Source organism: Vanacampus margaritifer, chromosome 10 (genome assembly GCF_051991255.1).
Source record: "Vanacampus margaritifer isolate UIUO_Vmar chromosome 10, RoL_Vmar_1.0, whole genome shotgun sequence".
Taxonomy (NCBI): domain Eukaryota; kingdom Metazoa; phylum Chordata; class Actinopteri; order Syngnathiformes; family Syngnathidae; genus Vanacampus; species Vanacampus margaritifer.
The window spans coordinates 11016807-11033469 of record NC_135441.1 but is presented as its reverse complement, the minus strand read 5'-3'; the positions used below and the strand labels follow the sequence as shown (position 1 = coordinate 11033469).

General features: G+C 36.9%; 1 protein-coding gene across 3 annotated transcripts; it reads left to right on the top strand.

Annotated features, from left to right (window-relative positions):
• Positions 1–84: 84 nt before the first annotated feature.
• Positions 85–6263, top strand: ids (iduronate 2-sulfatase). 3 transcript variants are annotated; one of them, XM_077578972.1, is made up of 13 exons: positions 87–285; positions 605–741; positions 846–1023; positions 1157–1245; positions 1656–1856; positions 2254–2424; positions 2514–2640; positions 2997–3167; positions 3267–3373; positions 4595–4711; positions 4837–4947; positions 5074–5202; positions 5276–6263. In XM_077578972.1, the coding sequence occupies exons 1-13, from the start codon at positions 213–215 to the stop codon at positions 5354–5356; spliced, it is 1692 nt and encodes a 563-aa protein (XP_077435098.1). In that variant the 5' UTR covers positions 87–212; the 3' UTR covers positions 5357–6263. The 3 variants fall into 3 exon arrangements, with proteins under 3 accessions (XP_077435101.1, XP_077435098.1, XP_077435100.1); XM_077578974.1 differs by lacking the exon at positions 5276–6263 and having other exon boundaries at positions 4837–4872; positions 5004–5122; XM_077578975.1 differs by lacking the exons at positions 2997–3167; positions 3267–3373; positions 4595–4711; ... (1 more) ...; positions 5074–5202; positions 5276–6263 and having other exon boundaries at positions 85–285; positions 2514–2645.
• Positions 6264–16663: the final 10400 nt, after the last annotated feature.

The window sequence follows — 16663 nt, the reverse complement described above, 5'->3', positions numbered from 1 at the left end:
TTAGACTCCGCCTAGGGGCGGGGTTACTCCAGAGTAGACCAATGAGGATACATTCAGACTTTAATCGGAAGCTATTAAATAGGAAGAGCACTTATATGTTATTTATGTGATGATGTTTGGAGGCGACTGAAGCTTTGGAGCAGGGATGCAAAATCTATTTTACGTTAATTTATGTAGATGACTAAGGGTGCTAGCTGGGCGTAGAAAGCAACATGCATATTAACATTACTGCCCATAAATGTCTAATCGTCGTCCTTCACGCGCTTGTAGTGATTGCGAGACAAGGTAAACCTTCAAAGTTTTGAAAATTATATATTGTAATACTAAAGAACACGTGTTAACAACAAGAACAAGGGCTCAATTGTCATTTTTATTACTTCAAGTCAAGTGTTTAATCTTATTTAGCAGTGATTCGTGATAATTAGATGCTTGTTATCCACTTTGTCGCTGGACTAAGTTATAAAATAGTTCAGCGTTAGTTTCGATTCTAGTTTGCTTGCACAGATTTATTACTTCCTCTTCACATTTTACAGTTCAAGTTTAAAGCTCAGTTTTCATAATTTCAGTTGATGTTTGTCTAACATTTTTTTTTCTTTGCATATAGACAGACGAAATGTTCTTTTCATCATAGCTGACGACCTGAGGACATCTTTGGGCTGTTATGGAGACGTAACAGTAAAATCTCCTAACATTGACCAATTGGCATCCAAAAGTCATGTTTTTCTCAACGCATTTGCACAGGTAGCTAACTTTGGTATTTTAATACATTTTAAAATGTGACGCGAGCACATACTGTGGTCTTTGCTTGCACATTTGAATGTGTTTCTGCCTGTTGTTGTTTGCAGCAAGCTGTGTGTGCACCTAGTCGAACATCCATGTTAACAAGTCGCAGACCGGATACAACCAGGTTGTATGATTTTAAATCCTACTGGAGAGTGCACTCTGGAAACTACACCACTCTTCCACAGTATTTTAAATCACAAGGTTATGCTACCATGTCTGTGGGCAAAGTTTTTCACCCAGGTAAATTGAATTAATGACATACTGCATTTATTGGCAATTTTCTTCTCATGTGCTGCAATTTTGGACAATCTGCTTTGTCATCCTGCTTCCAATTGAATGTTGGGAACAATGGTTTTGCTGTATTTGTCTGCAGGCATTGCCTCAAACCACACTGATGACTATCCTTACAGCTGGTCCATCCCTGCATACCATCCTGCTTCATTTCGATTTGAGAAAGAAAAGGTACAGTACAGGCAAGAACAAAACTTTATAGGACATTACTAAACCTGTGTAGCCACACTGTCTTTGTTGGGACTAGACCACACTGATAGTAATTTCACAAACTGAGGCAATACAAATATAGGCTACAGGATGAACCTAAAATACACAATAACATTTACAGCTTCAATGAATAGAGATGCAGAGAGACAGGAAGAGTCACAAAAAGGCCTAAAAATGTCTGTCTTTGAAAATGATTCACTGATCAAACGTTGTGAACCTTCGAGAACAACAAGTTGTGCAAAGAGTACTTGAGTGGAGTAGTGAACAGTTAGGTGTGCACTCAAAAGTTCAAAGGTCAAATTAAGTTCACCTGCAAAGGTTAAAGAGCATTTCAGATACATCCTGAAGTAAATTTGTTGCTTTGTTTTCAGATGTGTAAAGGAGAGGATGGTCACCTGCATGCCAACCTGTTGTGTGCCGTGAATGTCACAGAGCAGCCTGGAGGAACGTTGCCAGACATGGAGAGCGTAGATGAGGCGGTGAGACTTCTGAAGACTCGGACCAATGATGACAATCCTTTCTTCCTGGCTGTGGGCTTTCACAAACCGCACATTCCCTTCCGGATACCACAAGTATGCAATGAAGTTGATCCACTTGTTGGGACATTGACTGCATGATGTTTTTAATACAACCAATTAACATACAAACTCACCTCCAAAAGTGTATTGCAACAATAGACTAAAAACATTTAGTTGGAACATCAAAAGATGAATATTAAAAAAATTTTATAGCATACTTTTGTACGCAAGTTTAATGGTATTAACGAATGTTAATGCAGTATAGCAATTTGAATGTAATGATGAGGAAAGAAACTGTAATGTGGAAAAACCACACTCCACCGATGGCAAGATGTGACGGTACACGCCATGGTCACAAAAACAAAACAATACAAAGTATGTCAACATTTAGACTTTGAGTCACACTGATACAGTATATGTTTTTGTTAGTGCTCTGACTTTTGTATTCCAGGAGTATTTGCGCCTCTATCCTATAGACCGAATGACTTTAGCCCCTGACCCGGATGTTCCGAAAGGCCTTCCCCCTGTGGCCTACAATCCTTGGATCGACATTAGGAAGCGAGATGATGTCCACAAACTCAATATCAGCTTTCCTTATGGACCGATTCCTAAAGACTTTCAAGTATGAATTTTACTCCTCGAACTTAAAAAAAACTAAATTCATTAGCATAATCGACCTTTTGTCTTTCCTTTTAATATGTTGTCTTCTAGCTGCGTATCCGCCAGCACTACTATGCTGCTGTGTCCTACATGGATGCCCAGGTTGGACGGCTGCTCAGTGCCCTCGATGCCCTGGGGCTGGCTCAGAGCACAATAGTGGTTTTCACCTCCGATCATGGTTAGTCATGACTCGTGCTTTGGAAAATGATTTGTGTGGGATGTTGTAGTTAAAACATGCCAGGTCATTGCTTTCACAGGAGATTTGTTTTTTAGTGCGTATTCAGCAATGTTTTTGTATAATGGGCGTGAACACATTTAGGTGCGGCTATTAAATGCTAGCCACCAGAGGGCAGTGTTGTAACAGTAATGATGCTATTTTGGTTTAGGTGAATACTTCTCAAGATATTTTGATGCAAAAACGTACAGCCCACCTAAAAGTTATTATACCGTATTCAATTGAAAGAAAACTGTCAAAGTAAAATCTTTACTTATTTCTTGGACACTTTTCGTGTTCTCATTCCCATTTTGTTTCAGGTTGGTCACTAGGTGAGCATGGTGAATGGGCAAAATACTCCAACTTTGACGTGGCAACACATGTCCCTCTTATATTTTATGTCCCTGAACCTCCCACATCTTACAGGGGGCTGAAAGAATCTACCTTTCCCCTTTTAGATGTATTTAGTCAATCAGAGTTCATCTTCAAGAGTAAGAACCCATTTTTCTCAAAACATGTTTTTTTTTTAGTCATAAATAATTTCCTCAATTTGAAGCTTCTTGAAATTGATTTAGTCATGTCATTTCCAGCTGATAAAGTTGTGGAAAATGTGGTGGAGCTCGTGGCTGTTTTTCCAACCGTCTCTCACTTGGCTGGCCTGAAAGCACCTGCTCCCTGTCCTGATGTTTCTTTCCAGGTATTTATCATGATGCTATAAATAACTCCTTTTACATTTTTTTCCCCCCTACAAACTAATAAAAAAAATCATTTAGAACCATGCTTGCCATGTTAGTAAATCTTTCACTCTGACCAAAATGCGGCCAAGATGAAGCAGCAAAATAAATGTTTTAGTATTCAGTGATTGCATTAAAAAAAAAAAAAGTGGCTGATCATACACATCCTAAATACTCCTACATTTATGGAATTTATTTTTTAAGACCATTACTTACCCTTAAAATGTAATCATTTGGGAGTATAATGTTATAAGACGGTAGGATCTTATCTGTTCCATCATTACTGTGCCTCAGTGCACAATACACAATCCATAAAGGAATGGCTGGAAACTCAAGACCATCAAACACCTTTGGGATGAACTCGATTGCTAGTGTGTCAATGAATGGACAAAACACACAAGCTGTTTAAGTCACAAAGGGGAGTTCAACTCCATGTTTTTTAATTTGTGTACAAGGCTGGGGTTTTCCTTTTTAATATATAATGTACAAACAGTTTTTATTACATATGTTGCATGCATGTCATCAATGACATGTTTGCCTGTTAAAGCTGTGGCTACTTAAGTAGCTTACCGCTACCACTATGTGAATGTGTGAGTGCATGAATAATGTATTCATTCCATCGTAAAGCATCTTTGAGTGTCTAGAAAAGCGCTATATAAATCTGATGCATTATATATTTTTTATTATTAATTGGCTAGAACAAAATAAAATAAGATTTTTTTTGTAATGCTATCAGCAGAGACTTTGATTCTTAATATTAATTCCTGTTCTTAATATTGTTAAATACATAAATGTTGTATAGCATAACAGTGCGAGAATGATTAGCTGCACTGACTAATTGTTGAAATAAGAGTGTAAGCCAACTGTAATTGCAGCAATATAATCCACATTGCACCAGTAAATGTACTGAAGGTAACAGGCCAGTGTTGAAAGCTTCTCATAAAAACAAAAAATCCCTCAACCAAACCAGTTTGTGTTCTTGCTCATGTGGTGAAAATTACCAATACGCACACAGAGAAGTTGATTGTCTGAAAAATAATTCTGGTGTAAACAGCTGGATGTCTTGATGCTGTTTTGTGTTCACATTAGAACTATGATAGGCCTATGAATACTCAAGGCATGAAAGTTTTTTAAGAATGATCTAACAAGATGTGGATGAGCGTTGACATTTCTTCTTTCTTCAGGAGCAGCTGTGTACAGAGGGAATGAACTTTGCACATGAGTTCAAACCTAAAAAGAAAAAAATTAATGAGGAGGCCGTTTCTTTCAGCCAGTATCCGCGGCCTGCTGACACACCACAGGTACTATCATTGTGATGCCGCTTGAGTTTTTTATGTGCACCGGACATACGATGTCCTAAAATGTTCACTGTACCGATCGATGTCTGCTTCAAGTCTACGGTGTCATGTTTGTCATCATCTGTTAGGAGAACTCGGACCTTCCTGACCTCAAAGACATAAAGGTGATGGGCTACTCTCTGCGCGCCTACGACTACCGATTCACTCTGTGGCTGGGCTTTGACCCCAAAACATATCAAGTAGGAATTCACTCTTCGATATAAGCACACAACATTAACTCCATCTTTCTTTAAAGCTTGTCTGCAGGATGACTGATCCTCTGTCTTTATGTGGTTGACATTTGCCACTATCGTCAATTTCTAAAGATCAACGTGTCTGATGTCCATGCTGGAGAGCTGTACATGCTAGTAGACGACCCCGGTGAGGACAACAACGTCTATCGTGACTATGAGCAGCACAGCATGATGATGAGGAAGATGAAGAACATGTCTCCTGTAAGTTTGCTAAGTTATGTCAATTATTTGAGAGTGTTCAGTGATGTGATTCATTGCTTTCTTTCCTGTCCAGACTGTGAGTGTACAGATGAGGATGAAGCTCCAACTCCTCTACCTCACAGCGGGAGTGAAGATGAGTGGAAGTAACGCATGATGACAGAGTGCACACAGGCAATAAAAGCCAGAGAAGGGAAAAATATTGACTTTTTTTTTTTCAAAATAGATGTAATCTACGGTTAAACTTTCAACATGAGCCATCTTTATTAATATTTGAGCTTCAAAGATCAAACCGTGTCTTAATTCAGTTGTAATTCAGCACTTTTTTGCGAGGCAGCCACAAGGTCAAATTTCCAACAGCATGCACTCTTGATAAACCGCTTTAATTAGTTGAAAATTATTCACTGAATTTTACACGCTGCTTCCTCCAGGAATTTTGATAATGAGTGTTGAACTTGTTTTTCTAGAAGTTTTCTCCACAGGTGTTGCGTTAACAGTGACATTTCCAAAGCACTTTGTCACCTTGTAAACATGTGAACTCATTTTGTGCGCACGTGCCATCTGTTATAATTCAGTACAAAAGTGTTTCCGCTCTACCTGATGTTCCACAGAATGTGTGTTTGTAAAAATGTATTGTTTGAAATATTGCCTTTGAAAATATGTATGTCACTCATATTAAACATACACACAAACAACGGTAAATCATAGTAAATACAGTATTTGGATAAAAAAAAGACATGAATATACAACAACTAAACAAAAAGCACTGACTAATATGAAGGTACTGTCGTAAACCAAGGATTGGTTTATTGTTTTCCTACCTGTCCTGACCCAGCAGTTGAGACTGTCCTAGGATGTATGACGGTACAATACAGTGTTGCAATGATAGCTTTGCACATTTTGCATTCTTCAGTTTCTCTGCTTCTGTGATTTTATATAAATAAAACAAATTTGTACAGTACAAAATAGTCAATTTTGACACCTCATTGTTGAACTTGGAGATATTACTCAATTACTGTGATGCTTTGCCCTTGTGATGGGAAAACGAAGGTTCATGAACCACTTGCAATTATTGAATTTTTTCACTCCTCCAGGTGGTCCTCAAGAGCAGGGTTATTATAGTTTTGGAATTTTCATATTAATTAGGTTTGATTTTTGTTTTTAAATTTAGTTAGTTTTAATTAGTTTCCGGGGTGGTTCTGTTAGTTTTGATTACGTTTAGTTGTTTAATAAATACTTATAGTTTAGTTTAGTTTGTTTTAGGATTATTTTTATTCCAAAAAAATTGTATAATATATTTAAAAACACCATGGTAAAATGAAAAAAAAAAACAAAGTAATTAATTTCTTACCTAGTGTTGCATTTCGTCTGAGTTAAATGAAAAAGGAGGTGAGCTTTTAAGTATGCAAAATTGTCTCCTAGGAGCGACGCCATCTGAAGATACTTTTCTATTGGCTGCTGCTAGATGAAGTCACTTCTGCATGACACACTTTCAAGCGTCCTTATTCCAGTTAATATCAAAATAAATCTAGCTAATATCACTTTTAAAATCATTCCCAAAAGCTCATGCATTAATTTAATTAACAAAGACTAAAACTAAGGACATTTTCGCTATAATTATAGTAAACGTAAAATGTTATTTCAGTTTTATTTATTTTTTTTAAAAGCATTTTTATTTTATTTCATTATTAATTCTTTTTATTTTATTTTTAATTTTCGTTGAGTAAAATAACTTGGCTCGAGAGCTGCTGTCCTGTTAAAGATAGTATACAGTATGATTGGGGTATCCATGTCCTAAAAGTAAAAACCCTGAAACCGTTTGGCTTTACCATTTAGCCACAGGTGCTTCTACTCAACAGGTGGAGACGAGCTAATTTAACTGCCAGTTGAGTAGAAGCACCTGTGGCTAAAGCCAAACGGTTTCAGGGTTTTTACTTTTAGGACATGGATTTCCCAATCCTGATGAATACTTGTTTTGTTGTTGTACATGTACCAGTCGTACCTTTAGCATTAAAAGTTTTTTTTTTTTTTTTAATGATGCTGCATAGTGTTTCAGGCCAATAGTAGCCTGTATATATTAATGTTGCTGTGACCACAGATCATCTAGACTACTTGAGTAGTGGATTTTAGCATGTGTGAGATGTACGGCGGCAATACACCCTCGCACCCCAAAATGATATGTGCTACCTGATGTGCAGCTAAAGCATAAAGGCATGACCTGTTAAACGTGGTCATTTGTATGAGGATTCAGATGACAGCCTCTCGTCTTTAGGAGTACCAGGGGACATGCATGGTGGCGTATCTTCTCCGCATGTGCACGTTTGCAGAAAACGTGCTTTACAAGGTCAATAATTTCAACCAGATTGCATTATTTCCATGCAGGAGAAAGTGATTCACCCCCACGCCCCCACCAGCACCTCCACCACTCTGCCAAAATGTTGGTCACGTAATAGGATGGTAAAACACACACAATGCCACAGGGAATAACAACAGCTGTTATCAATAAACATGCAATTCCTAACACTATTTTACAAAATGCTATTAGGCATGCTGTAAAGTACAGCCTTGGAAAGATGATGCTGGGAGTCCCAGCATGCTTAGCGGCACATTTTATCATTGTGCATAAGAATATAATTGCTGCAATTAGGTTCTGTTCAATTTATATTAACGTGTGCATGCAGGATTTGTGTTAATCGTGTAATTGTAATTACTCTTGGTTGTTTGATTCTAACTGATTTATTGAATATATTTGAAAGAAAATAATACACTTTTAAGAGAAAAAAGAAGTGAGGTCTATTCCAGTGTGTTATTCTTAGATTGTACTTGTGACCATGCCAAATGAGCTTAGAGTTCAAAGGTGCTGCAAATCCATACACAACATGACACTAGACAGCAAAATGATTTAAAAGCAAGCGCACCCAACCAGCCATTTCTATACGGATTGTACTCACTGGGTCACGGGTGAGCTACTCCAGCTATCTTTAGATGTGAGGAGGGTTACACCCTGGACTGCAGTGGTCACCACCCAGTCGCAAGAGACACAGACAAGCAACCATTGTGTTAAACTACATGTTGTCGGATTGTGGTCGGAAGGCAGAGAACCCACAGTAAAATCAAGCAAACGCCACGCATGAGGACCCGAGTTGAAACTTTAACCTATGACCTCTCAACTGTGACGCAGACTTGCTAACCACTAGTCGAGTGTTTGTAAAAAAATGTAAATTTCACATAAGAAATTCATTTTAGCACACAAATTGAAATTGTCTCATTGAAACGATCGCTGATGTGGGAACGATTAAATTAACCAGACGTGGCACCGTTCATTTTCAAGCTGGAAATACAGTCACTATTTTGACTTGTCAGCTAAAAACAAAAATATTACGGTTTGTTGCACGATGTGCTGTCGACAAATTGTTTTCTAGCTTCAATAACACTTTAATAACACTCATAAATGTAACTATTAAAGTAACTTGTAATTCAATTAGTTACATAAAATAATCATTTTACTGTACTTTTAAAAGCAAGTAATCAGTAAAATAACCAAGCTACTTTTTCAAGGTAACTGAGGCAACCCTGGCCTTGAGCTTTGTGGGATGCAGAAATTAGCTTTACCAAGGAGTATTAGCTTTCGATAATGCAAAAGGCAATTTTTTTGTTCAGTGAAGTTGTCAATGTGGTAGGGGTGAAGGCTTTTAGCACAAAAAAATGAAATTGTCTCATTGAAACGATTGCTGATGTGGGAAGGTTGAAATTAACCAGTCGTGGCACCATTCATTATCAAGACGGAAATACGGTCACTATTTTGGACTTGTGTCAGCAAAAAACAAAAATGTCAAGGTTTGTTGCACACTGTGCTGTCCACAATTTTTTTTATCTAGTTTCAATAACACTACTGAAGATAACTATTAAAGTAACTTGTATTCTAACTTAGTTACATAAAAAAACAAAACATTTTAATGTTTTTTTAAAAACAAATTAGCTTTAGCTAACAGTATTAGCTTTCGATTACGCAAAAGGCACTTGTTTGCTCAGCAAAGTTGTCAATGTGGTAGGGGTGAAGACTTTAAGCACCAAAAAAAATGAAATTGTCACATTGAAACGATTGCTGATGTGGGAAGGATTAAATTAACCAGTCGTGGCACCATTCATTTTCAAGTCGAAAATACAGTCACTATTTTGGACTTGTGTCAGTGAAAAATAAAAATATCAAGCTCTGTTGCACACTGTGCTGTCCACAAAAAAAAATAAAAATTCTAGCTTCAATAACACTACTGAAGATAAATATTAAAGTAACTTGTATTCTAACTTAGTTACATAAAAAAAACAAAAAAAACATTTTAATGGTTTTTTTTTAAAAAACAAATTAGCTTTAGCTAACAGTATTAGCTTTCGATTACGCAAAAGGCACTTGTTTGCTCAGCAAAGTTGTCAATTTGGTAGGGGTGAAGGCTTTTAGCACAAAAAAAATTAAATTGTCACATTGAAACGATTGCTGATGTGGGAAGGATTAAATTAACCAGTCGTAGCACCATTCATTTTCAAGACGGAAATACAGTCACTATTTTGGACTTGTGTCAGCGAAAAACAAAAATATCAAGGTTTGTTGCACACTGTGCTGTCCACAATTTTTTTAATCTAGTTTCAATAACACTACTGAAGATAACTATTAAAGTAACTTGTATTCTAACTTAGTTACATAAAAAAACAAAAACATTTTACTGTTCTTTTAAAAACAAATTAGCTTTAGCTAACAGTATTAGCTTTCGATTACGGCACTTGTTTGCTCAGCGAAGATGTCGATATGGAAGGGGTGGTACAGTATTTGTGTTTGGCGATAGGCCTATGCAGCAGGCATTTTGCAACACATAGACAAGTTTTCACCAAAATGTGACTGCCTCCACACGGAAAAATATAATCCATGTTTTCTCATACGGGCTTAAATGTATGAACTTTGCAGTTCGCGCCAGGTTTGTCATCAAATTTTAGGAGCATTTTGTCTGGTGTGTTTGGCTCTCAGCAGTTCAGCTTCAGTTTCATGTTGTTTGTATGAATATAAAGCAGTGGGTCACTGTGGCCGTGCCTGTCTTGTGTCAGCCTGGAAATGCGCCTCACTGGTTTCATCCGATCAATATTTATCATCCCGAGCAGTGATCTCTTACCACGATCACATTGATCTAATGACAATTACGTTAGTGTTTACCTGCTGCCTCCTTTTTGACATATGCAGCTGCCCCTTCTCCTCCAGCCACTCTGTCTTTGTCACACTCTCATTATAATTCATACACTGCTAATCACATTACCACTATGGGCTCATAGCCTGACAGGTCACCGTGCCTTTCTGTTAACATTGGTGACATACACAATTACATTAGAGAGATGGAGTGTGGGCGTGCGTGTGAAAAAGCTTAGCTCAGCTACCTTGCACCAGGGTTGGTCTCAACTGTGTGTACGTGAATGTGCGTTTGTGTGTGAGAATCAAGAAGAACAAGCTCACTTTCCACTTAAGTCCCAGAAAACTTCACCGTTTTCCTCATGGAATGTATCCAATACACATTAAATCTGCTTTTGGGGCTAATTGCTTCTCTCTGTAGGCTATTAACTTCACCTTAGTGGGAAATGATTCATATATTTTTATTGTGCAATATTTCATGAACTATTCACCTCAAACAGTAGAGAGTTGCTGTATAAACAAATAAATGAACTGAAAACATCACACATGCTGGATTTATTTTATATAGTTTTATGTTTTTTGTCCCTGAAGGAATTAAGCCCATGAAAGCCTGTATACGTACAGGGTTATGTGTGCTTCTATTTATCTATCTACTGGATTTCTTCTAGTATTCTGGCTTTCCCGACCTTTTAAAAATCAGCAAATTAGGTTATTTGAGGACTCCAAATTGTCCTTAGATATGAATATGCGTGCGCCCAGTCCAGGGTGCACCTAACTTCTTACCCAAAGACAGCTGGAGTTGGCTGCCTGAAGCTCACCTGTGACCTTTAAGGAGGACAAACCGTATATGGTGGTCCATTTAGAGAATGAATGGATGCTGTACAGTACCATGAAAAACTATTTGGCCCCTTTGAAATTCTTTTTAAGGTATATACTGTAGCTCTCAACCATATATATAGTTCGAACAATTTCCCTGGTCTGCAGATGAATGGAGTTTGTCTCCTGTGTCTTGTGTACATATGCAAATTTGGCTGTGTGAGCTCTTGCTCCTGATTGGTGGACTGGTCTTTGGCTTCCTCAGCGTCAGTTTTGAATGTTGTGTTTACAAACTGCAACGGAAATCCGTCGGACCAAGATAACCTAAGTGAACCTAAAATACACTTTTGGTGATTTGCTTTATTAAAATTTAATTATACTTAGTTTTTATTATGAGTTTTGCTTTTTAAATGCAGTTAGTTTTAAATTAGTTGTCAGAATGAGTTTGTTAGCTTTCATTTCATTGTAGTTTATTTTTTAATCAGTTCTGGAATTGGTTTTAGTTTGAAAAAACAACAACATTTTGTGCAATAGTAGGCCTACTTGTAATTTCGCGACCATAAAACTCGCTGGATTAAAAGGCACAGTTTCAATTATGTGTGATATTTCTGTATTTTCCTTTGGCCTTTCCTGTATATAAGTAATGTGTCAGCGGCACGGGAAATGCTCCAACAGTCAGTTAAGCAGAGCGCTTATCAAAGTCACACAACAGCATTTGCAGATTTTCAAACTGCACACTGCGTCGCACCTTAGGCGCACATTAACTCATTCACTGCCATTGACGACTATAGACGTCAAAAATTCATGTGAACTATGAAAACCTAGAATTTTTAACATTTTACATTTAGAACAGATATAAAATGATCTTGCGATTGATTACGATTAAATGCCCCTTATTTGAATATTTTTTTTAAATTAGGGCCATCAGGCGATACAAATTTTTAATTGTACAGTAATTAATCACGACTTCACTAGTTAACTAACGATTAATCACAAATTTTATTTCTGTTCTAAATTTGCAATGTTTTTTCCCCCCTAGGTTTTCATACTCTTGTTAGCAAAAGTGGATTTTTTTTAAACTAAAATAAATAGTTAAAATTATTTTTTTACGTCTGTAGCTGTCAATGGCAGTGAATGAGTTAAGGTGCTCTGTCGATTTTTTTTTTTAAACCAAAATCAGATAAGTACTTTATTGTAGAAACTCAACACAAATATTATTTAAAAAAACTACCATCCACTACTGAAATACAAGGTCTGTATAACAGTTCACAAACTTTTAAGTACAATATGTACATAAAACTGCTTGTGAAGTTAGATGCGAGCTGAGTTTTTTTTCTGGAGAGCTCAGTATTGTTCATTCGGTAATTTTACCAATTTGACATGTCATCATCATTGCTCTCCAGAAAAAAAAAAGGAAAAAAAAAGAAAAAAAAAGATGCGGGCTGAGTTCAGTGATAAAAGCTGGGAAGCCATACCAAACGCAAGCGCACGGCCATCGTTAACGAGCTACGTCATCCAGTGGCACTTTTTGGATGACGTCACTTCAAGGTGACACACAGTGAAAGGACTACAACTCCCAGACGATTGTTCAACTTCCCATTTTGCAGTTAGCAGCCATGCTGTACAGGTAATACTGAATTAATACATTTAAAAATCAACCCCAAAGGCTTCTTTATTATATTAATTGACAAAGGTAAAAACAAAAGACATATTCAATATTATAAATTGTTAAACTGCATTTTGGGTTTACTTGTGTTGTCTTTGACTAATATTTAAATTCATATGATACTGGTAAACATTTAAATGTAAACAAATAGCCTATGCCTAAAATAAATCACACCACCACAATTACTTTTTTTTCTTCTGGCCAGCCATTCAAGAGCCGTTTAAAAATGTCATGAAGTAAATAATTGGAACATACCACTGAGTGGATTGAGATTAAAAGTAACAATCATGGTCTGAATTTGTACAGCAGTGTAACATAATTCAAAATTGCATTTGCACAGTTTAATAATGCCGACAATACACAAAAGTCATTAAAGAAGTCTGCATAAACCGTTACATTTACATTGATACATAAATCCTGAAGTTATGATCGCTGAGGGACAAAATGGATCACTCCGCATCTAAAATTCAACAACACACACACAGGTTAATAGTCGTCATGATACATGTTTGGTCTGCTGATTTGATATGAAGATGCAAATCATTGGGCCGAGTAGTAGATCATAATGATAAATATCACATTTGCTCATAGGCAAGGTGTGAAAGGCATACGCTTTATTATTTCAAGTTCATGACTTTGAATATCGAGTCCTTCTTATATTGAATCTTCTTATTTTCTTTCTTAGCCTCCTCCAAATGTAGGCCTTTTTCTTTCATTCTGAAATGTATTCTATTAATATATATGCACTAAAGTCAATGAATTAAAGATCCACTGCAAAGGAGGCTAATAGTTGAATGAATGTAGAAATAAGTATCCATTAGCTTGAAGAGGATAAACATGCCTGTGTTAATGGAAGGCCTCTTTATAGCAAACAGACCTTGCTGAGTGCACCTGTGAGGTTTTATTCATTAAAAATCATGCTCCAATTATGAGTATCCATTAATGGTGTTCTTTATGACCATGAATACACTAGTAGCTGTAGATTTCAGATGTGCTACTGCTTTGTGAAAATTCAAGGTTTTACTTTTCTTCTTTACATTAACTTTCCTCCCCCACTGCACACAAAACTTAATTTCTCATTTTAAAAACACACGTGTATCTTAATGGTGTTAAAACAGCAGCCATTTTGGCAGTTGCTGCTTGTTTGCAGACCTTGCTGCCTTCCATTTTCAAAAGCATGCTCCATTAGCGTGAAAGCAGACAACTGACTACACCATTAGGGAATATTTATCTTGACTGGCAGATCAAGTTCAGACATGTGATCAAATTGAGCACTTCTTGGACTTCATATTGGTGTTTTGCAACCTTCTGTGAGTCAATCATCCAAACACTTCTAAACTACTGACAGGGAAGCAAAAAGGACCCAAAAGCACAATTCACAGCAAAAACAGCACTGGATTTATTGAGTGTTCAACAGGGATCCTAAAGCACAACGCTGGAAAAAATACAAGAAAGTAATAACGTTGAATCTCAGCAAAGCTGGTAAAAGCCGAAAAGAAACGTAGCAACAAAACGTCATGGCAAAAATGAACCCAGGAAGCACGAGAAACAAAGTGATGGGCAGATGAAGCTTTTTGAACACTCAAAGCTTTCCATCCAATTGGTTCACAAAAAAGTTCAGTTTGTGAGGCTTCATGTGCAAATAAAGCCCCCTGGTGGCCAAAGCCGTGATTGTTATTTGAACTGTGTTTCCCATCTCGAACAACAGTTGTAGTTGTATTAACAACAGTTACTAGAATCAAAACACTAACATGAGTTATTCTGTATGTTCTGGGTTTCACTTTTTATTAACATTACTTGTGTTTATGAAAAAAAAGAAAAAGAAAAAGAAAACAAAAGAAAGAAAACATCATTCCTGTGTTTGTTTGCCTACACTGTAAAAACCAACCAACAAAAAAAATTCTCGCAAGTATTTGCACTCACTCCAATTAAGTAAATTCTACTGCTCAATATCAAGTACTGTATATCACACTCACCAGAATTAAGTAACATTTACATGATGCAACTAAAGATTACATGTAGGAAAATATTAAGTAACTCTGACTAAATGTAATTATAAAGTTTCTTAGGGTAATGTAGTAAGATTTAGTTATTGTAATTAGGTTATAGCCATTGCCTATTTAGTAAATCTTAATAACATGAAATGGTTACCAATATGAAACAAATAGTAATTGTATTAACGTTTTTTTTTTTTAAACTTTACATAATTATACTGAATTCTTAACCCAATACATCTTAGTACTGTTAAAAAATTTGCTGAAATGAATACAAAGAACCATACACGCTCACAATCTCACCAAGGGACAGTTTAACACTTCTATTAACCTACCATGCATGTATTTCGGAATTTTTTAGGAAACTGAAGGCACGGGGAGAACATGCAAACTCCACCCAGGAAGGCCGAAGCCCGGACTCGATCTCACGTCCTCTGTCAGCCACCGTGCCGCCTCTAATAAACATTGACAGATCATTTTAAAGAAAGCCCTTTTAGTTTTGAAAAAAAGCAAAACAGTCACTCTGCAATAGACTCAAATTACAAAATAAAATACAGTTTACCTCAAATTTAGGATTCATTTATAATAAATTAATCAAAGTGCAGAAAATTTTTTGAAAACAAATTGAAATGAAAAATAAAATTAAGCACGTGAACTGAGTAAATCTTAATTATTAATTCAATTAAAAAAATTTGGGGTCTCACTGATAAGCTCTTTTACGCACAGAAAGGGGACAGAAAGATACGCAGGGCACATTCATAACAACGTTTTGATGGCAATGGCAGTAAGCTTAACTCAAGATAACTGATTCATAAAATACAATTCTTCCTGGATTTGGACATTTACAGCAGGAGACGGCAGGGTTTTGTGTTGAACACAGCAATAATGTCCTGATAGTCCAGAGAATCGGTCAATTCTTTTTCGAAAGAAAGCAGGGTTCAGTCTATCAGTCAACATTGTGGCACTGTTGCGTGTTTTGATCCTTTTGACAGCTGAAGATAGTCTTTCTACATGTTGTCATGGGTGAGGTGAGGAGCGCGCATGCAGGAGACTGTTGATATTGGTGAATACATCCCCGGGGCGTGCGTCGAGCACTTCGATGAGCGTTTCCTCGTTGGCTTTTGGCTTCTTTTTGAGCTGCTGCACAAACACCGTGTGCTCTGCGTCCCCCACGGAGATGGAAAAGTGGTCAGAGACGGATTGGATGTACGCACTTTGTCCTCAGCGCGTGACAGGCAGCAGCGCTATCATGCAGCCGCATGTGTCACACGTACTGTGGGCCCGGGTTAAAAATGGGTGGGCCAATGGAAAAAAATTCTTTAACTTTACGCCTTGAATTGAAATCTATTAATAATAGATGCAGTCACCAGGTTTGACAGATCACAGTGTATGTGCTATTATAATCTATTTACATTTCTCCTCCCACTTTGCCAAATAGTGTGTAAATGCCGCATCTTGCATATTCATTGAGGCAAACGTACTACCTGGATTAGGGCTATTTTATAATAATCATAATAATAATAATAATACATTTCATTTAAAAACAGCACCTTTCAGAACACCCAAGGTCACTTTACAAAGCATAAAAACACAGCAAAAGTTGAGCTAAAACAATAAAAATGAAGCTATTGGAAAAGCTGTTTTAAATAAGTGGATTTTGCACATTTGAAAAACGCAGTCCTTAGTGCACACTATAAGTAAATTGGGTTGTACATTTATCTTTGTGTTTTTACTGTGCTATGAGGTCCAAATGCTCCTGGTCCAGCCCATCTGTCAAAATTTCAAACCCATTGTGGCCCGCAAGTCAAAAAGTTTGCC

Coding starts and splice junctions, on each gene's coding strand:
- ids (XM_077578972.1), top strand. CDS start 213: ATGCATATTAACATTACTGCCCATAAATGTCTAATCGTCGTCCTTCAC. Junction 1,857..2,253: donor TTCCCTTCCGGATACCACAA/GTATGCAATGAA, acceptor TTTGTATTCCAG/GAGTATTTGCGCCTCTATCC. Junction 5,203..5,275: donor AGATGAAGAACATGTCTCCT/GTAAGTTTGCTA, acceptor TTTCCTGTCCAG/ACTGTGAGTGTACAGATGAG.